At 42.5% G+C, this 24,232-nt stretch overlaps 1 protein-coding gene across 1 annotated transcript in view; it reads right to left on the bottom strand.

Moving 5' to 3' along the window:
* The window catches only part of slc39a9 (solute carrier family 39 member 9), a 61,405-nt gene that overhangs the window by 14,336 nt on the left and 22,837 nt on the right, over nucleotides 1–24,232 (bottom strand). The window contains exons 3-5 of the mRNA XM_072264230.1: nucleotides 13,529–13,717; nucleotides 1,888–1,956; nucleotides 137–222 (exon numbers count right to left, since the gene is read on the bottom strand). Coding sequence (XP_072120331.1) covers nucleotides 137–222; nucleotides 1,888–1,956; nucleotides 13,529–13,717 — 344 coding nt within the window. The remainder of the gene's footprint in view (nucleotides 1–136; nucleotides 223–1,887; nucleotides 1,957–13,528; nucleotides 13,718–24,232) is intronic.

Below are 24,232 nucleotides of genomic sequence, written 5' to 3'. Positions count from 1 at the left end.
ACTGAATTACCAGTCTACTTTATTAATGTATCCATTTTTCCTTTTAGATAGGATCTACTAGACCCGATCACTGAACATTTCTCAAACCCTCATACGCAATGCAGTAATAAATGAAATCCATTTTTCCAAAACTTACTTTGTGCAACATAATAGCTACAAATACGATCAACTGTACACTCGTCTGTGATGTGGAAGCTGCTGCACCCAAGGCAATGCCATCCGCTGTAAGGAAAAGGAATAGATTAGGCCTATTACAATAGGGAAATGTGGGAAATACAGAAGAGAGAATTGCTGAGTTCTACCCAATTACTCCCTGCAATGGGAATAAGACAAATCAATAATAATTATTGTTACTTACAGCTTGCTCAACTAAGCTATTTATTACAGAATACATCACTGAGTGGTCAACTGGATTACTGTACATAGACCACTTAGAATTCTAACATGGAATTAATAAGCAGAAAGGAAACAATGGGTTAAAAATCATATCCTTACATAAATGACATTATTCTTAATTACACTAAGTAAACAATCATGCTTGTCTTTTTCAGAACCCTGATTTACATAGGTAAACAGTATCTGAAGTCAAGCAGCATGGACATCTTTTAAAGTTATGTCTTGTGCACCTGAAAAGATTAAGGCCTCAGTCAGTAGAGCTTCATCCAGATGGATAATCAATCTGCAACTACAGACTTCACTGGTCCCACATAGTAACAAAATAGAAAAGGTACTGGCCTTTTCTATTTTGGACAGAGAAAATTGCTTAAAGTACAACTCCTCAGGGTGCATTACACAAAAAAATTAAATGTAACAAAAGTATTTACTGGAGCACTGAGCAAATTATAGTTATTTAGGTGTAACAATAAATTATAGTCTGTGGTGCTTAATTAATCTAAGACGCCCAAATCTAAATTTGTTTATCTTTAACTAGCTAAATTAAATTTGAATATGTTTAGTTTTGACAAGAGTACTTACAAGACTCCCAATATTTCCTAGCAAAACTCCCACTTATTTGCAGGGCAATGGACAAAAAGGGGTGCTAACTGAAAGTTCCACCCACCCCATTTAGTTAGCATAGAGACAATTGCCTGATACACTGGTTAGTCTCCATTATCGAGTGCTGTGATTTCAGTAATAAAAACAGGACTCACAAGTCTGAAGCAGCAACACATACATTGCTCAAGAACATAGAAAATATTCCTTCACTTTCTCTCATTTCCATGTCATTAGATTCTTCCATGCACAAACCCACTCATCTCAGCCTCCAACATACTGATGATTCACTGCCACCCGAGTCAGAGAATCTGCCTCCAGCAAAAAAGTTCCTCATTTCACTTATAAAGGTGGGCTCCTCACCCTTGACTGACCCCAACTCTATACTTACCTCAGCATCCATCTTGGCCAAGCTATTCAAAATTATGTTTTAATGAGACCACTTCTACTTTTCTGTTCAAGGTATTATAGATGTATTTATTCAATTCTCCACATGATACAGCCCCCTTATCCTTCCTAAAAGTCAAATTGGAGAGCCTCTATTAAATCAAGTCTACTCTTCTTTAGGGAAGGAGACTAAAACTGAATACTGTATTCCAAGCAAATCCTTATTTAATTGCAGCAAGTTTACTGTTCTCCATTCTTTTGCAATGAAGATTAACAACTTTAGCTGCACATTGACTTTGTGACTTGAGTACGAGAACATGAAAGATCCATGTTCCTTAAAAACCCAGAGCTTCAAAAACCTGAGAATATTTTTCTCGTGACCTAATCAAACTACTGCTTACTATGTTAAGTACAGATCTGGGCAGGATCCCTGAAAGAGCATTTTAGAAAGAATGAAAGCAGCACTGACCCAGTGCTTTTAAAGTTATCACAGGGCATAACCATTACCTGCTGCATGAACCACCAGGCCAAGTGTGGTGGTGATCTTGGTGTTTGCTGTTCTTGCAGCCTCAGGATCTTAACAGGGAATAAAAGCACAGAATCAAACATTGCCTGTGAATTTAAACATACTAGTTAATAACTTCACATTCAGTTTTAGTTAAATAACTTCACAGCTGGTGGTCCCTTTACCTCCAGACACAATTCCCCCCCCCCACTTACTCTCATATCCTTCCACTCACTAGAAGCCATAACCCTGACCCTTCTCGTAAATGACCAGCAAAATGTTTCTCACCTCAAGACGTGTTGCAACCCTACTGTACCACTTGAAGAGAAACACTATTAGTAACTCTGATGCCGATTAGGAACTCCCAAAGTTATTACCAACTTTTAATAACCATTAAACAGCAAAGTATTAATCTGTCTTTCAACACCCTGAATCTTTCATTTGGATAAAACAACTGCAAAATCTAACATTCTGTTAAAAGAGTATCTGTTACTGTTGTACTGGATGGGAATATTATGTCAGACCAATTTACTAACTAGACTATGAAATGCCTCTGTAGAAAGTGTTTTCACACCAATATAGAACATTTGTGAGTTTGTACAGAAAATTATTAAATAAGACCATAAGACATAGGAGCAAAATTAGGCCACTTGGCCCATCAAGTCTGCTCCACCATTTTGTCATGGCTGATCCATTTACCCTCTCAGTCTCAATCTCCTGCCTTCTCCCCATATCCTTTCATGCCCCGACTAATCAAGAATCCATCAATCTTTGTAAATGTATCCAATGACTTGGTCTTCACAGCAGCCTGTGGCAACAAATTCCACAGATCCACCACTCACTGGCTAAAGAAATTCTTTTGTCAGGCAAGCTTTTCTCTTACAGAAACCATGCTGATCATGTGCCTCCAAGTCTCCTGAAACCACATCCTTAACAATTGACTCCATCATTTTCCCAACCACTGAGGTCAGACTAATTGGCCTATAATTTCCTTTCTTCTGCCTCTCTCCCTTCTTAAAGATTGGAGGGACATTTGCAATTTTTTTATTTGTCCAGAACCATGCCAGAATTCATTGATTCTTGAAAGATCACTACTAATGCCTCTTCAATCTCTTTCAGCACCCTGAGGCATATACCATCTGGTCCAGGTGACTCATTCAGTTTTAGATAACTAACTTTACACAGGTGGTGGTCTCATTACCTCCAGACACAATTCCAACCACGCCCCCCCCCAACATCCTTTCACTCATTGAGCAGCAAAATGTGAGGGTTATGGCTGGCAATTACACATAGTGTTTCTCCCCTCAAGACACACTGCAACCCTGCTGTACCACTTGAACAAAAACACTCTTAGTAACTTTGATATCAACCTTCAGACCTTACAGTTTCCAAAGAACCTTCTCCCTAGTAATGACAACTTCACACACTTCTGCCCCGACACTTTCGAACTTCCAGCATACTGCTAGTATCTTCACAGTGAAGACCGATGCAAAATAGTTATTCCATTCATCCGCCATTTCCTTGCCCACCATTACTACCTCTCCAGCATTGTTTTCCAGTGGTCCGATATCTATTCTCTCCTCTCTTTTACACTTCAGGTAGCTGAAGAAACTTTTGGTATCCTCTTTCATATTATTCGCCATCTTAACTTCATATTCCATCCTTTCCTTCGTTATGACTTTTTAAAAATTGTCTTCTGTTGGTTTTTAAAAGCTTCCCAATCCTCTAACTTCCTACTAATTTTGCTCTATTATATGCCCCCTCTTTGGCTTTTATGTTGGCTTTGACATCTCTTGTTAACCATGGTTATGTCATCCTGACTTTAGAACATTTCTTCCTCTTTGGGATTTATATATCCTGTGCCTTCCGTATTACTCCCAGGTATTCCAACCATTGGAAAATTCCACTGGCAGGGATGACGGCAAAGCATCAGTCAATTCCGGCCAGCTCCTTGCTCATGCCTCTGTAACTCCCTTTACTCCACTGTAATACTGATACATCCAACTTTAGCTTTGCCTTCTCAAATTTTTCTCAAAAATATCATTGAAATAGCATCAAGATTTATAGGATTAAATTTCAAAGATTGATTGCTTGGCCTGTAAACCTTTAAGCTGAGCTCGTCAATTTCATCGACTTTACTTCAAACTTCCACCCAGCCCTCAAATTCACTTGGTCTATCTCGGACACTTCTCTCCCCTTTCTCGATGTCTCGGTCTCCACCTCTGGAGACAGACTCTCCACTGACATCTTCTACAAGCCCACTGACTCTCATAACTACCTCGACTATACCTCTTCCCACCCTGCCACATGCAAAAATGCCATTCCCCATTCCTCCGTCTCCACTGCATCTGCTCCCAGGATGAGGCTTTCCGTTCCAGGACATCTCAAATGTCCTCTTTCTTTAAGGATCATGGTTTCCCTTCTGCCGTCATCAATGATGCCCTCACCCACATCTCCTCCATTTCCCCCACTTCGGCCCTCACCCCATCCTCCCGCCACCACAACAGGGACAGAGCTCCCCTTGTCTTCACCTACCACCCCACCAGCCTCTGGATCCAGCACATTATCCTCCGAACTTCTACCACCTTCAACAGGACCCCACCACTAAGCACATCTTTCCCTCTCCACCCCTCTCCGCTTTCCGCAGGGATCGATCCCTCCGCGACTCACTTATCCGCACATCCATCCCCACGGATCTCCCACCCAGCACTTATCCCTGTAAGCGTAAGTGCTACACCTGTCCCTACACCTCCTCTCTTGCCACCATTCAAGGCCCCAAACAGCCCTTCCAGGTGAGGCAACACTTCACTTGTGAATCTGTTGGGGTCATCTATTGCACCTGGTGCTCCCGGTGCGGCCTCCTGTACATCGGTGAAACCCGACGCAGATTGGGGGACTGCTTCGTCGAGCACCTCCACTCCGTCCGCCACAACAGACAGGATCTCCCGGTAGCCACCCACTTCAACTCTGCTTCCCATTCCCATTCAGATATGTCCATACATGACCTCCTCTACTTCCATGAGGAGGCTAAACTCAGGTTGGAGGAGCAACACCTCATATACCGTCTAAGTAGTCTCCAGCCCCTTGGTATGAACATAGAATTCTTCAACTTCCGGTAATTCCCTCCCCCTCCCTTCCTCTATCCCTATTTTACATCACCTCCCTCATAGTTCTGCCTCCTTCTACTACTTCGCATTGTTCTCCTGCCAATCACCTCCCTGCTTCCTCTCCCCCACCCCTCTGTCTTTAAAATTACTGTTTTTTTCAACTACCAGCATTCTTCAAACCTTCCCCAAAGTTCTCCTTCAGTCCTGACGAAGGGTTTCGGCCTGAAACGTCGACTAATCTTTTCAACTGATGCTGACTGACCTGTTGAGTTCCTCCAGTGCATTGTGAGTGTTCCTAAGATTTTTTTTTTACAGGTTCCATTTAACCTTTGCTACACTTGCGTTAAAGCAAGAATACCCTTTCCTGGGTAAAAGGACCTAAACAGACCAACGTCCTATATAAATACAAGCAAAACTTCATATTTTTAAATTCCAGACTTTTCATAACAAATACTGAGTTCTCATAACATTTACCTTACTCTAATTACTTACTGTATCAACATATTAACATTAACACGTTGATGTATATACAAGAGCACTCGAGGGGCATCGGAACACCAATATTACCCAATTTGTCAAGTTCCATGTCTCCATAGTTTGTAAAAGTGAACAGTCTGTTCTCCCTGTATTATATTCCATCTGCCACCTACCTGTCAAAATTCCAATGTAGCCTCATCAACTACCTTTATAGTTATCGCTGCACCATCAGTAATTTTGGGGAAAAAAAGTTATGCAGCGAGATCCTGGCACGGGTCCTGGCAGTTCACCACTATTTGCAACCTGCCAAACCAAAAATGAACCACTTATTCCTACTCTCTTCTGTTAATTTATTTTCTATTTATTGAAATCCTTGCTTCCCCTGATCCTCCACTCAGACTACCATATCCCAAATCCCATGCTTCCAGACAAATATCCTTTCTTTCTGCTATTTTTATCCCATCCACTATTACCATCTCCAATCCATTTTCCTCATCTCTCAAATATGCTGAAACTAGATCCTATTTACAGCCACATCTATAGAATGGCTCCTACCAAACACAATTCTTTGCAACTTAATAGATCATCAGTTTTATTGGTAATACTTCAATCTTTTCCCACCTCCTTACAGCCCCCAAAGCAATACAGAATACTGTTAATTGTTTTACTTCCACTCTTCACTAAAATCTTGCCAAATTACAGCTTTTAACAGCTACTGCATTACTCCTAATCCTTTGGAAATGACTCCCACTATTGATGAGATGCTAAATTGCTAATGCAGTCACTGACCACCCTTATATATGATTATGAAGACACGCAGTCCTCTTTTATTGTCATTTAATAATGCATGCATTAAGAAATGATACAATATTTCCTCCAGTGTGATATCACAAAACACAGGACAGACCAAGACTGAAAAAAAACTAACAACACCACATAATTATAACATCTAGTTACAACAGTGCAACAATACCATAACTTGATGAAGAAGTCCATGAGCACAGCAAAAGTTCAAAGTCTCTCAAATGTCCCACATCTCATGCAGACGGGAGAAGGAAGAAAAACTCTCCCTGCCATACCCGACCACGGTCCGACTCTGAGTCATCGAAAACTTCAAGCTCTGAGCGCCATCTCTATCCGAACGATTTGACCTCCATCTCAGTCGCCAACAGCAGGCAAAGCCGGGGATTTTGGGGCCTTCCCTCCGAAAGAGTCCTGACCGCGCAGTAACAACAGCAGCGAACGAGCATTTCAGAAATTTTTCCAGATGTTCCTCTGTGCTTTCACGTCTGTCTCCATCAAATCAGAATTGTCCACGACCCCTATTTAACGGATACGATATCATTTTTCACCAGAGGGCTGCGCACGCGCGGCGCGCTGCTCTCTCTCCTCCTGCCAATATAAAGGTCTGATCAACTGCTCCGCTTTTGAATTGACATTATGCCTAGTTTGAGTAATTTTCTTTTTCTGGTAAGACACAGGCAACCCTAACAAGGACAGCATTATGCCCCAATCTGAAATTATGAAGTTTGTTTGTGCCTCCCCAACCCGCTCCCCCAGAGTGTAGTTAAGGGTCAATTGTATTGTGGATTCAGGACATTATTACATACACATAAATATTAACACTTTTTTTTTAAATGACAACTGGTTAATTTCATTGTCACCATTACATCCACTGCCTTTTAAAAAAAATTTCAGACTTAGTGAATTCAAATTCCTTCACTGGTGGAGCAAGCACTCTTAACTCTGAAACCAATGCAATAACACTACACTTCCGTTCAAGAAGTTCCTTGCTTCTGAAACCCACTTGAAGGGCCCCTTTGCTATCGGAGCCCATTAAAATGGAGCAGCTTCTCCTTTCCCCAGTAATGACATTATTATGCTGCAAGCTGAAACCAGGTATTCCACAATGCTTTTTATGAGGTAAATTAAACAGCATTGACTCAGCATGCCAATGCAAACGTGAAGACGACCAGCCATCGCCTCAACTTTTAGGAGCTTAAGGAGATTCTAACAACCTTCCACAGACGCACTGTTGAAAGTATCCTGAACAGTTCTATTGTAGCCTGATATAGCAATTCAAATGCATAGAAATACCAGAGGCTTTAAAGAGTAGTGGTCACAGCCCACTCTATCACAGGCGACAGCTTTCCCACCACCGACAAGAAGTGATGCCTCAAGAAGGCAGGACAGCCTCAACAGTCCCTGCCATCTGAGCTACTGTCAGGCAGGAGGTACAAAAGCTGAAACCCACACCACTATGTTCAGGATTAACTCGTTTCCTGCAATTATCAGGTTCTTGAATTGACCTACCTAACCCTACCTTAACAACAGAACAATACAGATCAACCCTTGCACTTCTATGGAATTGTCTCCGATTGTGCCTTTTTTGCACTTGGGTTTATTATTGCCATGTGTACCAAAGCAGAATGAAAAACTTACCTTCAATACTGTTCATACATATCAGTTTATTACAACAATGTACTGAGGTAGTACAAGGTAAAACAAAATGCGGTATAGAATGTTATGGTTAAAAAGAAAGTGCAGTGCAGATGATAAGGTGCAAAGGGTAGATTGTGAAGTCAAGGGCCCATCTTATCCCTAGTATTAAAACTCGCATCAGACCATTCAATAATCTTATGCCTTTCAGCTCAGTGCTATGCGCTTTTTGGTCTGTACTTTCTGCACAATGGGAGTGGGGGCGAAAAGAGAACATTCAGGGGGAGTGGGGACTTTGATTATGTTGGCTGCTTTACTGAAGCAGTGAGAAGCATATACAGAGTAAATGGAGCAGAGGCTGGTTTCTGTGAAGCACTGAGCTACAGTTGCAAGAAAAAGATTGTGAATTTTGCAATTACCTTGTTTTTTGCATTAATTACACATAAAATGTGGTCTGATCTTCATCCAAGTCACAATAATAGGCAAACACAATCTGCCTAAACTAGTAACACATAAACAATTCTACTTCTTCTCATCAATATTTAAACAATCACAGTCTAAAGAATGTGAACCTCTGGGGTAATGCCTTCTACAAAAGCTATTTGGAGTCAGGTGTTCCAATCAGTGAGATGAGATTGGAGGTGTGGGTTGTAGAGGTGCCCTGTCCTATAAAAAAGACAGACTAAATCAGGTTACTGACAGAGCCTGCTCATCTCAAGAAAGATCTGTTTATGTGCACCATGTCTCGATCAAAATAACCTTCAAAGGAAGAACTTTAGAAGAAGAATCGTAGAGATGCATGAAGCTGGAAAAGGCTACAAAAGCATTTCTAAAGAACCGAGTGTTCATCAGTCCATAGCAAGAGAAACTGTCTACAAATAGAGGAAATTCAGTACACTCCCTAGGAGTGGGAGTCCTGCAAAGATGCCACCAAGAGCAGAGGTACAACGCTGAAGGAGGTGAAAAAGTAGCCAAGGATAACAGGAAAAGACCTGCAAAAATCTCTAGAACTTGCTGAAGTTTCTGTTTACATGTCTACTATAAGAAAAACACTGAACAAGAATGTTCATAGAAGGACACCACATAGGCGGAGGTGAAGTCATGATGGCGCAAAATTGCAACTCCTTCATGTTCATCTATGAAAGCAGCTTAATTTCTACCTTTGATGTCGCCCCTTTTCACTTTCAGGGTGGATAGGGTTCTCTTGAAGATCCTGACCTGGAGTTACACTCAGACTTCACTTCTTTGCATTGGTGAGACATGCCCTCAATGTTTCATGACTAGCCACCTTTCAATATCCCAAGGACATGGCTTAGAAGACCAGCGCATCTTCGCAGTTCCGAGGTTTCACAGCCATGTGGATGGGCTGATTCTAAGCTGACGCCGTCTACTGAGGAGTCACGGGAGACAACGGAACATCAGACCCACTTGGAGTACTGTGCTCAATTCTGGTCGCCTCACTATAGGAAGGACGCAGAAACCATAGAAAGGGTGCAGAGGAGATTTAGAAGGATGCTGCCTGGATTGGGGAGCATGCCTTATGAGAATTGGTTGAGTGAACTCAGCCTTTTCTCCTTGGAGCCTCAGAGGATGAGAGGTGACTTGACAGAGGTGCACAAGATAATGAGAGGCATTGATCATGTGGATAGTCAGAGGCTTTTCCTCCAGGGCTGAAATGGCTAGCACGAAAGGGCATAGTTTTAAGGTGCTTGGAAGTAGGTACAGGAGATGTCAGGGGTAAGTTAGTAAGTTAGTTAATTGTTTTTTTATATAAACGCAGAGAGTGGTGAGTGCGTGGAATGGGCTGCCGGAGGTGGTGCTAAATGATAGGGTCTTTTAAGAGACTCCTGGATGGCTACATGGAGCTTAGAAAAATAGAGAGCTATGGGTAAAGCCTAGGTGGTTCTAAGATACGGACATGTTCGGCACAGCTTTGTGGACCGAAGGGCCTGTATTGTGCTACATGCTTTCTATGTTTCTACCAGGAACAGCAAACTGAGACGGCAAGCTCTGTGAGTTGTGCTCTGTCTTGTTGGTTGCTGAGAAATTGTTGCTGATTCTCAGGTCACAGAGCATAGGGGAAAAAAGCAACGTGACAGACTTTCAACTCTGTAAGTCAGCCAGTTGTTTTGTTATGGTCTCCTCCTCCCCACTGTGAAAGGGAACACCTCTTTTTATTAGGGAGAGAGAGCCTATGGCAGGTCGAATTGTTGGGTGAACAATTAGTTGTTGTTGTACTGCAGATCATGGTCTTTATTGGGGGCCTTGCTATTGCACGCTTGGTGGGTGGAGGGTGCTGATGCTTCTTCTGTGGAAGTGGGTGATTGCTTGGCTGCTGCTTCTGCGTGTAAGAAGGGAGTTGGGGGGCTTTGGGGGTTCTAACATATAACTGTCATTCATTTTTTTGGGGCACTGTTCTGTTTTCATGGATGCCTGCGAAGGAAATGAATTTCAGGATGCAAATTGTATACAATTTGGATATTAAATGAAACTGTTAAACTATTGAAACTGCTGCGCTCCAAAAAAAAAGCATTGCTGCACGTCTCAAATTTGCAAAAGACCAGTTGGATGTTCCACAATGCTTCTGAAACAATGTTCTATGAACAGATGAGACAGAAGTTGAACTTTCTAGCAGAAGTGCACACCGTTATGTTTAGAGGAAAAGGGACACTGCACACCAACACCAAAACTTCATCTCAATTGTGAAGCATGGTGAAGGAGCATTATGGTTTGGCGCTGCTTTGCTGTCTCAGGGCCTGGACAGCCTGCAATCATTGAGGGAACAATGAATTCAAAATTGTATCACAATATTTTACAGGAGTATGTCAGTACAGTGGTCCATCACCTGAAACTTAATAGAAGTTGGATGATGCAACAAGACAACGATCTGAAACACTAGAGTAAATCAGTAACAGAATGGTAAAAAAGGAAATATGTGTTTTGGAATGGCCAAATCAGAATACAGACCTTAGTCCAATTGAAATGCTGTGGCATGACCTGAAGAGGTCTGTTCATGCAAAGGATCCCAGAAATATTGATGAACTGCAACAGTTTAGTATGGATGCTACACTTGATTAGTGTGGATTTTGAACTTTACTCCAGTGTTTCTTAGCAAGCCATTCTTTAACCTTTTGGCTGATCCCAACAAACTAAACATAATATGGTGGAATTCTTCATTAAGATGGAGAGTGACATAGTTAATTCAGAAACAAAGGTTCTGAACTTAAAGAGGGGTAACTTTGAAGGTATGAGACGTGAATTAGCTAAGATAGACTGGCAAATGACACTTAAAGGATTGACGGTGGATATGCAATGGCAAGCATTTAAAGGTTGCATGGATGAACTACAACAATTGTTCATCCCAGTTTGGCAAAAGAATAAATCAAACAAGGTAGTGCACCCGTGGCTGACAAGAGAAATTAAGGATAGTATCAATTCCAAAGAAGAAGCATACAAATTAGCCAGAAAAAGTGGCTCACCTGAGGACTGGGAGAAATTCAGAGTTCAGCAGAGGAGGACAAAGGGCTTAATTAGGAAGGGGAAAAAAGATTATGAGGGAAAACTGGCAGGAAACATAAAAACGGACTGTAAAAGCTTTTATAGATATGTGAAAAGGAAAAGACTGGTAAAGACAAATGTAGGTCCCCTGCAGACAGAAACAGGTGAATTGATTATGGGGAGCAAGGACATGGCAGACCAATTGAATAATTACTTTGGTTCTGTCTTCACTAAGGAGGACATAAATAATCTTCCAGAAATAGTAGGGGACAGAGGGTCCAGTGAGATGGAGGAACTGAGCGAAATACATGTTAGTAGGGAAGTGGTGTTAGGTAAATTGAAGGGATTGAAGGCAGATAAATCCCCAGGGCCAGATGGTCTGCATCCCAGGGTGCTTAAGGAAGTAGCCCAAGAAATAGTGGATGCATTAGTGATAATTTTTCAAATCTCGTTAGATTCTGGACTAGTTCCTGAGGATTGGAGGGTGGCTAATGTAACTCCACTTTTTAAAAAAGGAGGGAGAGAGAAACCGGGGAATTATAGACCGGTTAGCCTAACGTCGGTAGTGGGGAAGCTGCTGGAGTCAGTTATCAAGGATGTGACAACAGCACATTTGGAAAGCGGTGAAATGATCGGACAAAGTCAGCATGGATTTGTGAAAGGAAAATCATGTCTGACGAATCTCATAGAATTTTTTGAGGATGTAACTAGTAGAGTGGATAGGGGAGAACCAGTGGATGTGGTATATTTGGATTTTCAAAAGGCTTTTGACAAGGTCCCACACAGGAGATTAGTGTGCAAACTTAAAGCACACGGTATTGCAGGTAAGGTATTGGTGTGGGTGGAGAGTTGGTTAGCAGACAGGAAGCAAAGAGTGGGAATAAACGGGACCTTTCCAGAATGGCAGGCGGTGACTAGTGGGGTACCGCAAGGCTCAGTGCTGGGACCTCAGTTGTTTACAATATATATTAATGACTTGGATGAGGGAATTAAATGCAGCATCTCCAAGATTGCGGATGACATGAAGCTGGGTGGCAGTGTTAGCTGTGAGGAGGATGCTAAGAGGATGCAGGGTGACTTGGATAGGTTGGGTGAGTGGGCAAATTCATGGCAGATGCAATTTAATGTGGATAAATGTGAAGTTATCCACTTTGGTGGCAAAAATAGGAAAACAGATTATTATCTGAATGGTGGCCGATTAGGAAAAGGGGAGGTGCAACGAGACCTGGGTGTCATTATACACCAGTCATTGAAAGTGGGCATGCAGGTACAGCAGGCCGTGAAAAAGGCGAATGGTATGCTGGCATTTATAGCGAGAGGATTCGAGTACAGGAGCAGGGAGGTACTACTGCAGTTGTACAAGGCCTTGGTGAGACCACACCTGGAGTATTGTGTGCAGTTTTGGTCCCCTAATCTCAGGAAAGACATCCTTGCCATAGAGGGAGTACAAAGGAGGTTCACCAGATTGATTCCTGGGATGGCAGGACTTTCATATGAAGAAAGACTGGATGAACTGGGCTTGTACTCGTTGGAATTTAGAAGATTGAGGGGGGATCTGATTGAAACATATAAGATCCTAAAGGGATTGGACAGGCTAGATGCAGGAAGATTGTTCCCGATGTTGGGGAAGTCCAGAATGAGGGGCCACAGTTTGAGGACAGAGGGGAAGCCTTTTAGGACCGAGATTAGGAAAAACTTCTTCACACAGAGAGTGGTGAATCTGTGGAATTCTCTGCCACAGGAAACAGTTGAGGCCAGTTCATTGGCTATATTTAAGAGGGAGTTAGATATGGCCCTTGTGGCTACGGGGGTCAGGGGGTATGGAGGGAAGGCTGGGGCGGGGTTCTGAGTTGGATGATCAGCCATGATCATAATAAATGGCGGTGCAGGCTCGAAGGGCCAAATGGCCTACTCCTGCACCTATTTTCTATGTTTCTATGTATGTTTCTATGAAGCCTCCTAAACCTCCAATGAGCAACACAGAACTAGAAAAATTGCATAACTACAGGCACATTGACTGCCACATTGACATTTTGCATCCTAGACATTTCGCATCCTAGACATTTCATTGTGTTGCATTACATTATTCCTCAGAACAGTCCTGAGATTTTGTGGCTCTTACCATCACTGGAGTGTACATGAGAGCTTCCTATCTGATCCACTAGAAGCATAAAAACAAATCCAAGGACTAGTGAAACACCAATGTATGCATGCAAAGTAACATGCTCGTGATCGTGGTTGGTCTCTGCTGACTGTCCTGTCTTCAATGGATCTTCTGCTTTCCCCACTTCATCGCCATGGACATGCTTATCTAAAAAGTAAATAAATAAAATAAATCAGTAACATAGTGATTCTGCAGCTGCTGGAAATCCACAGCAACACATACAAAATGCTGGATGAACTCAGCAAGTCAGGCAACATCCATGGAGAGGAATAAACAGTCAACATTTCAGGCCTAGACACTTCATCAGAACTGGAACGGAAGGGGGAAAATACAGGTGTCCCCCACTTTTCGAACGTTCGCTTTATGAAACCTCACCGTTACGAAAGACATACATTAGTTACCTGTTTTCGCTAACAGTAGGTGTTTTCACTGTTACGAAAAAGCAGCACGCGAAAAAAGGCAGCGCGCGCCCCGAGCAGCCGCTCTCCCCCGGATTCGGAACTGCATTCTGGCCGGCATTGCTTAAACATGTGCCTGTGAGCAATCGTTAGCAAGATGAGTTCTAAGGCATCAGACAAGCCTAAAAGAGCTCGTAACGGTGTTACACTTAGCGTAAAACTAGACATAATTAAGCGTTTCGATCGTGGTGAACGAAGCAAAGACAAAGTGAGTTTGGCTTGTGGAAGTTGACCAAGATGATGTTGAAGAGGTTTTGGCATCTCATGACCAAGAACTGATAGATGAAGAGCTGATGCAATTGGAAGAGGAAAAGATAACAATCGAAACCGAATGCAATAGCAAACAGACCGAAAGTGAAGTCGTGAAGCAACTGCGTGAGATTTTCACTGCAATGATAAAGTACGACTTTAATTTTGAAAGGGTATGTTGGTTTAGGGCATATTTGCAAGATGATTTGAGTGCTTACAAAGAACTGTATGATAGAAAAATGCACTAAGCTAAGTAGTCAAGCATACTGTCGTTTTTCAAGCCTTCCACATCAGCCACAGCAGACGACGAACCTCGACCTTCGACATCGAGGCAGGCAGACATAGAAGAAGATGACCTGCCTGCCCTGATGGAAACAGACGATGAGATGACACACCAGTGTCCCACCACCCCAACCCCCGGGCTGCGGACAGATACCGATCTGTGAAGAATTCAGTGGTAGCCGGGACACACCCAGCACAACTTTAAGAAAAAAAACTGAAATAAACAAGCTAATTAATTAGGTGCTGCCTGGCACGTAATTAATTAGCTTGTTTGTTTCGGCTTTCCTTTTCTTAAAGATGTGCTGGGTGCGTCCCGGCTACCGCTGGACCCCTGCATGCTTCGCAGATAGGTATCGGTTCGCTGCCTGGAGGGTGGAGGCCACTGCACCCGACTCAGCCTAACACACCATCATCAGTGTGCTCGATGTCTTCCCGATTCCCATAAGTGATACTACACCGTACATACATTATTTCTACGTTATATAGGCTGTGTACTTTTTACGCATTATTTGGTATGATTTGGCAGCTTCATAGCTTAAAGGTTACTGGAGAGCGCTTGCGCCGTGTTTCTGCCGAGAGCGCATGCGTGAGATTTTCGCTACGGAGAACAGTGCGGCAATGATTGTGAAAAAGTATTTCTACTTTATATAGGCTGTGTATTCATCATATCATTCCTGCTTTTACTATATGTTACTGTTATTTTAGGTTTTATGTGTTATTTGACATGATTTGGTAGGTTATTTTTTGGGTCTGCGAAAGCTAATAAATTTTTCCCATATAAATTAATGGTAATTGCTTCTTTGCTTTACGACATTCCGGCTTACAAACCATTTCATAGGAACACTCTACCTTCGGATGGTGGGGGAAACCTGTACTAGAATCACAGGTGTAGTCTTGGGATTTATTAATCCAATTTCTACTGCTAAAAGCAGAATATTGAAATTTTCCATGCATGTGGGAATCTGGAGGAGAAGAAGATGGTGGCGCGATGCAGCGGCCACTCCGGTGAATGATATCTGTAATCTGGCAAGTGCTGTGCACAATCCTGATTTGATGGAGACAGACGTGAGAGAACAGAGGAACATCTGGAGAAACTTCTGAAATGCCTTTCTCGCTGCCGCTGCTACTGTGTGATCCAGAATCTCCGGAGGGGAAGGCTCCCGAGTCCTCGGCTTTGCTTGTTGGGTGGCGGCCGGAGCGGGGTCGAAGCGCTCGGCAGAGATGGTGTCGGTGCCTGGAGGTTTATGGCAGGGAGAGTTTCTCCCTTCTGCCACCTGCTATCGGGACTATCGGGAGTCGATCAGAACTCTGAGACTTTTTTTTTTTTACCGTGCCTATGGTCTGCTCTTTATCAAATTATGGTATTACTTTGCACTGCTGTAACTATATGTTATATTTATGTGGTCTTGTCAGTGTTAGTCTTTGGTTTGTCCTGTTTTTTTTGTGATATCACTCTGGAGGAACATTGTATCATTTCTTAATGCATGCATTTCTAAATGACAATAAATGTCCTCATAATCTAATCTGAAAAGTCAGTTTATAAACCTTTTCCATACCTTCTTTAATTTTCCAAGTCAACCAGCATTGCAAATTCACCAAATTACAGAAATCCTTATGATAGTTTAGAATATGCAACAATCCTATACAGTACAGGTGACAAAGGTCAAAAGACTGCCATATCCTTCTGCTGTTTTGTGACTATAGCAGACATAGCATGCTACAGTTCAGTTGTTCTATCAGATCCCAAGGCTGAGTAATCCAACAATAGAGGGAATGGGTTCCCGCTACTCAGCATTTTAAAAACTATCCTCACTACTGCATCCATATTACAATCTAGAATTCACTACTTTAGAAGAAGCAGCTTTAATACTAACTAACAATAGGATAACGGACAGAAACTTAAAGGGAAGATATCAGGGCAACACAAAAGACAGTCAGGGCAGCAATAATTGATTAATACCCATTAAGGTTGGTGACCACAATTCTGCAAGAAGATGAGATTGTTTGTGTGTACAAGTCAGATATACACTATATAATTCTCTGGAGAAAATGCCACTTCATTGGGAGACCAATAGTTGTGCTTCCCCCAATACTTTCTAAGTAAACTGTCTGTTCGTGTACAAGGAACAGATTACATCACCTTTGACTCATTGACTCTGATACTTGGAAAGGAAAGAACCTGCAAGGCTAGCAAGAAGGAAGAAGCTAACAGTTATTTCTTTCAGAGCAGGTGCAGAAATGATGGGCTGAGCAATCTTCCATCCTGTGAGGCTTTGATTTTCAATAAGTATAAACAAAGAAAACTTGGGCTGTTTTCAGGAGCTGTAGAAACTGCCCATTGCAGTGTACTCCATTTATAATAATGGGAGTGTCATGACAATGTGCAAATGCAAGCATTAATAGAAGCATAGAAATCCTACAGCACAATACAGGCCCTTCGGCTCACGATGCTGTGCTGAACATTTACTTGTTTTAGAAATTACCTAGGGTTATCCATATCCCTCTAATCTTCTAATTAGAGTCACTTAAAAGACCCTATCATATCTGCCTCCACCACTGTCGCCGGCAGCCCATTCCACGCACTCACCACTCTCTGCGTAAAAAACTAACCCTGACATCTCCTCTGTACCTGCTTCCAAGCACCTTAAAACTGTGCCTTCTTGTGTTAGCCATTTCAGCCGTTGAAAAAAGCCTCTGACTATCTACACGGTCAATGCCTCTCAACAGCAATAAAGGAATTCAGTACATCAACCTTTTGTCCTGATAAGAGCTTCATCAAAAGTGACTATTCCTCATGCATTATCTGGTAGCTTTGGTAAATTGCTTAGGTTTGCTATTTTACTTAAATTAAAACTACACACAATAACACTGACTTGGATTACTTTGTTCAGTGTAAATTATGTTGGGCATCATTGAAGCAATGTAGAGCAGAAGCCAAGAATGCAGGGTGGAAATAGGATGGAAAATTAAGTGACACACAACTGGAAAATCAGACTCATCCTATAGACTCAGCAGGGGTATTCTATAAAGCAGTCAACTTGACCTCTGTTTAATTACTCTGGCGCACTCATCGTGGAGCTGGTCATGGAAGCTAGGGAATCCAGAACAAGAATGGTGATGAACTGAAACATATATGAAAGAGGATGTGCTGGTGGTCTTGAGGTGTACAAAGGTGGATAAATCTCCAGGACATGACCAAGTGTAAACCAAGGCAAGACACGGGCAGTGAATGACACGGGCATTTGGAAGTACCGCTGAACAGTGACACCTTGGGGTACAACTACAGTTCCTGAAAGCAGCAGCACAGGTAGACAAAGTGAAGGTGGCATGCTTGCCTTTAATCGGACAGTGCACTGAGTACAGAAACTGTCACGTCATGGTACAAGAGACTGACCTGGAATATTGTGTTCAAGCTCATTGTCATTTGACTATACATATATACAACCAAACTCAACAACGTTTTGGGCCCTTCATCTACAACGCTTCTGGTAACTGTCACAATAGGGGTGAGGATGACCACAATGATTCTCTCAACTGCTTTTACTGCCCTCGGTAGTGTCTTTAGTTTAATAGGTATGTGTCGTCCTTGTTCCACTACTATAGGAATAATTCGATTAAGCTAGAAAGGCTGCAGAGAATATTCGCGTGGCTGGGAATGCTTTCTGTGGAGCGAAAAAGGCTGAGAAGTGGTCTTATACAGGTTTATAAAGTCAAGAGAGACACAAGTTGTATTGTCACAATCTTTTTCCTGGTTAGGGAAGTCTATAAGTAAAGGGCATAGATCTAAAAGATTTAAACGGAACCCGAGGTACAGGTTTTACCACATACCAGTTAACGAGTCTATGGAACGAGCTACCAGAGTACGTGGCATGGCAGGTACAATTGCAATTTTTAAATGACACTGAACAGGTACATAAATAGGAAAAGTATAGAGTGAGAGGGACTAAATGCAGGGAAATGGGACAAGTTCAGCAACATATCTTAGTCGCATGGATGAGTTGGGCCAAGGAGCGTCTTTCCATGGTACATAATGTAGGGGATATCACATCATGAGCACCATATTTAATACACTGGAATAAGTGCTAGTGAATTTCTGCTTCACCTGGAAGAGCTGTTTTAGTTTGAAGAACGAATGGGAAATGGGGAGAGGAGAGACAGAGGTATAGAGGACATATGTTGCAACCCCTGTATTGGTGTGAGATGGGAGGTTGCTGCTGATATCAGAAGTTGGTGGAAATTGTGGAGGGTGATCTATCAGAAACAGAAGCTGATGCGGCAAAAGGCAGGAAGGGGTACCTTATCCTCATTCTAGCTGAGAACAGCTGACAGAAATACAGGAAACTTGGTTAAGCCCTGTCAGCTATGGGAGAAAGGGAAATATTGGCTAAAGAGCAGGAAAGACATCCTAGAGGCACTGTTAGAAAGTCTTATCATCAGAAAAGATACAGCAGAAAGACTTGGAGAATTGAGTGAGGTTCTTACAGGAAGCAGGGTTGGTGGAGGTGCATTCCATATAACTGCAGTGCCTTGTAAAACTATTCAGCCCCCAGCCTTTTGTTCACATAAATGAGTATTACAACCAGGGATTTTAATCAATGTAACTGAGAAGTTTGATTTGTGAATCACATGATCCTTTTTTCGCACAGTAGAACTCAAACAGGGAAAAGTGTAAGCATGAAAAACTAAAACTTCAAAACCTGAGATGTCAGTAGTTCAAAAGTATTCATCCATCTTTTCTCAGTACTTTGTTGAACCACATTTCACAGCTATTACAGCTAGTAGTAGTGCTTTATGAATAAGTTTCCATTAGCTTTGCACAACATGAAGGAGCAGCATCGTCAATTCCTCCTTGAAAAATTGTTTAAGCTGTGCCAGATTAGTTAGGGAGTAGAAGTGGACAGCATTCTTGAGGTCTTGCTAGAGATGTTTGATCAGATTAAGGTCAGGACACAGACTCAGCCACTCAAGGACATTAATTTTCTTCATTTAAAGCCACCCCATGGTTGCTCTGGCAGTGTGCTTTGGGTGGTTGTCCTGCTGAAACACAACCTTTCTCACCAGTTTAAGCTTTCTGGCAGAGGCTAGTAGATTTTTATCCAGGATCTCATGTATTTAGCAGCATTCATCTTCCCATCAATCCTGACCAGATTTCCAGACCCTCAGCATCCCCATAGCATGAAGCTACCTCCGCTGTACTTTCCATTAAGGATGGTTGATGGGCAGTATTAATTTATGCTTAGTGTTGAGGCCCAAAAGTTCAACTTCAGTCTCATCCAACCACTAACCCATCTTCCATATCTTTACAGTATCTTGCTAAGTTTTTACAGGCAAGGATATGCCAGGGCTTCTTCCCTGCCACTCTTCCATAAATGTCTTTTTTGTACAAGACCTTAGAGATTGTGGAGCCGTGAATTTCATCTCCAGTTGCAGCTACTGACTTTTGCAGATCACTTAGAGTGACTGTTGGCATCACAGTAGCCTCTCTTACAAGAGCCATTTTTCTCTGGCGACTAAGTTTAGAGGGGCAGCCTGACCTAGGCAGTGTCGTTGTGTATTCATATTTTTTCCCACTTTTCACGATGGACTGAACTGAGCTCCAAACCATGTTCAGTGTCTTTGAGATAGTGTTGTACCCGCCCCAGATTTATGCTTCTCTATTATCATTTCCCTGACTTATCATGAATGCTCTTTTGCTTCATTTTGGTTTGGCCTGTTGAAAAACTACCATATTGTTGGACCTTACAGACAGAGGGAGTGTTTATTCAGGAGATTCTCCAGTTTTCTACATCAACAAATTGGGTGAGTTAGAAAGGTAATAGACAGTATTGCACCTGAGAGAAGTGACCTTAGTAATTACAAAGGAGATGAATACTTCTTCAAATTCATAATTTTGGTTTTTAACGTTTAGTAAATTGTTGACAGGTTTTGAAATTTTTCTTTTGATTTTGATGTGCACACTGTTTTTTTGGTAATTTATTTTTAGCTCAAAAATCCTACTTAAATATACATTAAATTTAGTAAGGGCCTTCTATGCCCTTACTAATCAGGAATCTATCAACTTCCACTTTAAACATACCTAATGACTGCCTCCACAGCTGCCTGTGGCAATGAGTTCAACAGATTCACCACGCTTAGACTGAAGAAATTCCACCTCATCTCTGTTTTAAAGGGATGTTCTTGTATACTGATGCAGTGCCCTCTGATCGTAGACTCCCGCTTTTTTTGAGCAGCAGCCAATTGGATATCCTGAGCATGAGAAGATGTTGCTCACTCACATTCAATGATTGAGTACACAAGACCTCCAGTGTCCCTAACACCTACACCTGTGAGAAGTGCTTTCAGCTGCAGCTTCTAACACTCTGCATTAAGGAGCTGGAACTGGAACTGGATGAAGTCCAGATCATTCAGGAGACTGAAGGGATAATAGATAGGATGTATAGAGAGAGATAGTTACACCCAAGGTGCAGGCCACAGGTAACTGAGAGACAATCAGAAAGGGGAAAGAAGTGAAGAGTACCCCTGTGGCTATCCCCTTCAAAAGATATATCTCTTTGGATGCAGTTGGGAGGGGAGGGAGGGATGATCTTGTAATATAATGTTAAGAAGTTAGCATCTCGCAGGCCTCTTGTGACCCTGGCTATTTTGTAAGGGTCATAGCGGCTAAGACCTTGGCGAGTAGGGTAAAGGAAAACCCCAAGGCATTCTTCAATTATGTGAAGAAAAAAAGATGACAGGAGTGAAGGTAGGACCGATCAGAGATAAAGGTGGGAAGATGTGCCTGGAGGCTGTGAAAGTGAGTGAGGTCCTCAATGAATACTTCTCTTCGGTATTCACCAATGAGAGGGAAGTTGATGATGGTGAGGACAATATGAGTGAGGTTGATGTTCTGGAGCATGCTGATATTAAGGGAGAGGAGGTGTTGGAGTTGTTAAAATACATTAGGACAGATAAGTCCCCGGGGCCTGACGGAATATTCCCCAGGCTGCTCCACGATGCGAGAGAAGAGATTGCTGAGCCTCTGGCTAGGATCTTTATGTCCTCGTTGTCCACGGGAATGGTACCGGAGGATTGGAGGGAGGCGAATGTTGTTCCCTTGTTCAAAAAAGGTAGCAGGGATAGTCCGGGTAATTATAGACCAGTGAGCCTTACATCTGTGGTGGGAAAGCTGTTGGAAAAGATTCTTAGAGATAGGATCTATAGGCATTTAGAGAATCATGGTCTGATCAGGGACAGTCAGCATGGCTTTGTGAAGGGCAGATCGTGTCTAACAAGCCTGATAGAGTTCTTGGAGGAGGTGACCAGGCAAATAGATGAGGGTAGTGCAGTGGATGTGATCTATATGGATTTTAGTAAGGCATTTGACAAGGTTCCACACGGTAGGCTTATTCAAAAAGTTAGAAGGCATGGGATCCAAGGAAGTTTGGCCAGGTGGATTCGAATTGGCTTGCCTGCAGAAGGCAGAGGGTGGTGGTGGAGGGAGTACATTCAAATTGGAGGATTGTGACTAGTGGTGTCCCACAAGGATCTGTTCTGGGACCTCTACTTTTCATGATTTTTATTAACGACCTGGATGTGGGGGTAGAAGGGTGGGCTGGCAAGTTTGCAGACCACACAAAGGTTGGTGGTGTTGTAGATAGTGTAGAGGATTGTCAAAGATTGCAGAGAGACATTGATAGGATGCAGAAGTGGGCTGAGAAGTGGCAGATGGAGTTCAACCCGGAGAAGTGTGAGGTGGTGCACTTTGGAAGGACAAACTCCAAGGCAGAGTACAAAGTAAATGGCAGGATACTTGGTAGTGTGGAGGAGCAGAAGGATCTCGGGGTATATGTCCATAGATCCCTGAAAGTTGCCTCACAGGTGGATAGGGTAGTTAAGAAAGCTTATGGTGTGTTAGCTTTCATAAGTCGAGGGATAGAGTTTAAGAGTCGCGATGTAATGATGCAGCTCTATAAAACTCTGGTTAGGCCACATTTGGAGTATTGTGTCCAGTTCTGGTCACCTCACTATAGGAAGGATGTGGAAGCACTGGAAAGGGCACAGAGGAGATTTACCAGGATGCTGCCTGGTTTAGAAAGTATGCATTATGATCAAAGATTAAGGGAGCTAGGGCTTTACTCTTTGGAGAGAAGGAGGATGAGAGGAGACATGATAGAGGTGTACAAGATAATAAGAGGAATAGATAGAGTGGATAGCCAGCTCCTCTTCCCCAGGGCACCACTGCTCAATACAAGAGGACATGGCTTTAAGGTAAGGGGTGGGAAGTTCAAGGGGGATATTAGAGGAAGGTTTTTTACTCAGAGAGTGGTTGGTGCGTGGAATGCACTGCCTGAGTCAGTGGTGGAGGCAGATACACTAGTGAAGTTTAAGAGGCTACTAAACAGGTATATGGAGGAATCTAAGGTGGGGGCTTATATGGGAGGCAGGGTTTGAGGGTCGGCACAACATTGTGGGCCGAAGGGCCTGTACTGTGTTATACTATTCTATGTTCTATGTAAGACTTTGACAAAAAGCATAGAAGCACAAGTGTTTCTGAGCAGGTGATATTATTCTTGGTATGCGACCCATGTAACTTCAGTCCCTGCTTAATAACAACTTGTACAATTGTTTGATTAACTGCTGTAAGAAACATAGCGCTTGCTATATAAGCATTATAATGAATGCTTGTTTCAAGGGTGGGAAGCTCTGAGGGGTAAGCCTATGTCTGGTTGTTCCCAGACATAAAGGTAGTTAAGCTGTTACACGAACAATTTATGGCTGATAAGTTAAACAAAACTCATCTGTACAGAAACTAAGGGGGTGAACCCACCAATATCTGTGTACGTGACTGCATTATGTATAAAAAGCACTGTATTTGCTTCAGAAGCCAAAGACTCCTGGAGCAGCCCAAGAGAGTGCTTAAGGAGGGTTCTCTCTGGTAACTTGCTAATAAAGAGTTAAAGTTACATTCACCGTAGTACGTGGTGTCTTTGCATTGGGTAAATCGGAAGAAGTTTACAGCAACCTAGCAGAGGAAAGTCACAGCGGTCAGGTCTCTGGCACTGAGTCCGGCTCTGTGACTCAGAAGGGTGAGGCGGGAGAGAACAGGCATGTCATGGTGGTAGAAGATTCGTTAGCTAGGAAATAGAAAGGAGGTTCTGTGGGCGAGAACGAAATTCAGAATCAGAATCAGATTTATTATCACCAGCATGTGACGTGAAATTTGTTAACTTAGCAGCAACAGTACAATATAATATAGAAGAAAAAAACTAAATAATAATAAATCAATTACAGTATAGGTATATTGAAGAGATTTTAAAATTATGCAAAAAACAGAAATACCATAGATTTAAAAAAAAGTGAGTAGTGTCCAAGGGCTCAATGTCCATTTAGGATTTGGATGGCAGAGGGTAAGAAGCTGTTCCTGAATCGCCGAGTGTGTGCCTTCAGGCTTCTGTACCTCCTACCTGATGGTAACTGTGAGAAAAGGGTATGCCCTGGGTGCTGGAGGTCCTTAATAATGGATGCTGCCTTTCTGAAACACTGCTCCTTGAAGATGTCCTGGGTACTTTGTAGGCTAGTACCCAAGATGGAGCTGACTAGATTTACAATCCTCTGCAGCTTCTTTCGGTCCTGTGCAGTAGCTCCCTCCATACCAGACAGTGATGCAGGCTGTCAAAATGCTCTCCATTGTACA

This window comes from Mobula birostris, chromosome 1 (assembly GCF_030028105.1).
Source record: "Mobula birostris isolate sMobBir1 chromosome 1, sMobBir1.hap1, whole genome shotgun sequence".
Taxonomy (NCBI): domain Eukaryota; kingdom Metazoa; phylum Chordata; class Chondrichthyes; order Myliobatiformes; family Myliobatidae; genus Mobula; species Mobula birostris.
This window is presented reverse-complemented; position numbering and strand designations above follow the sequence as displayed.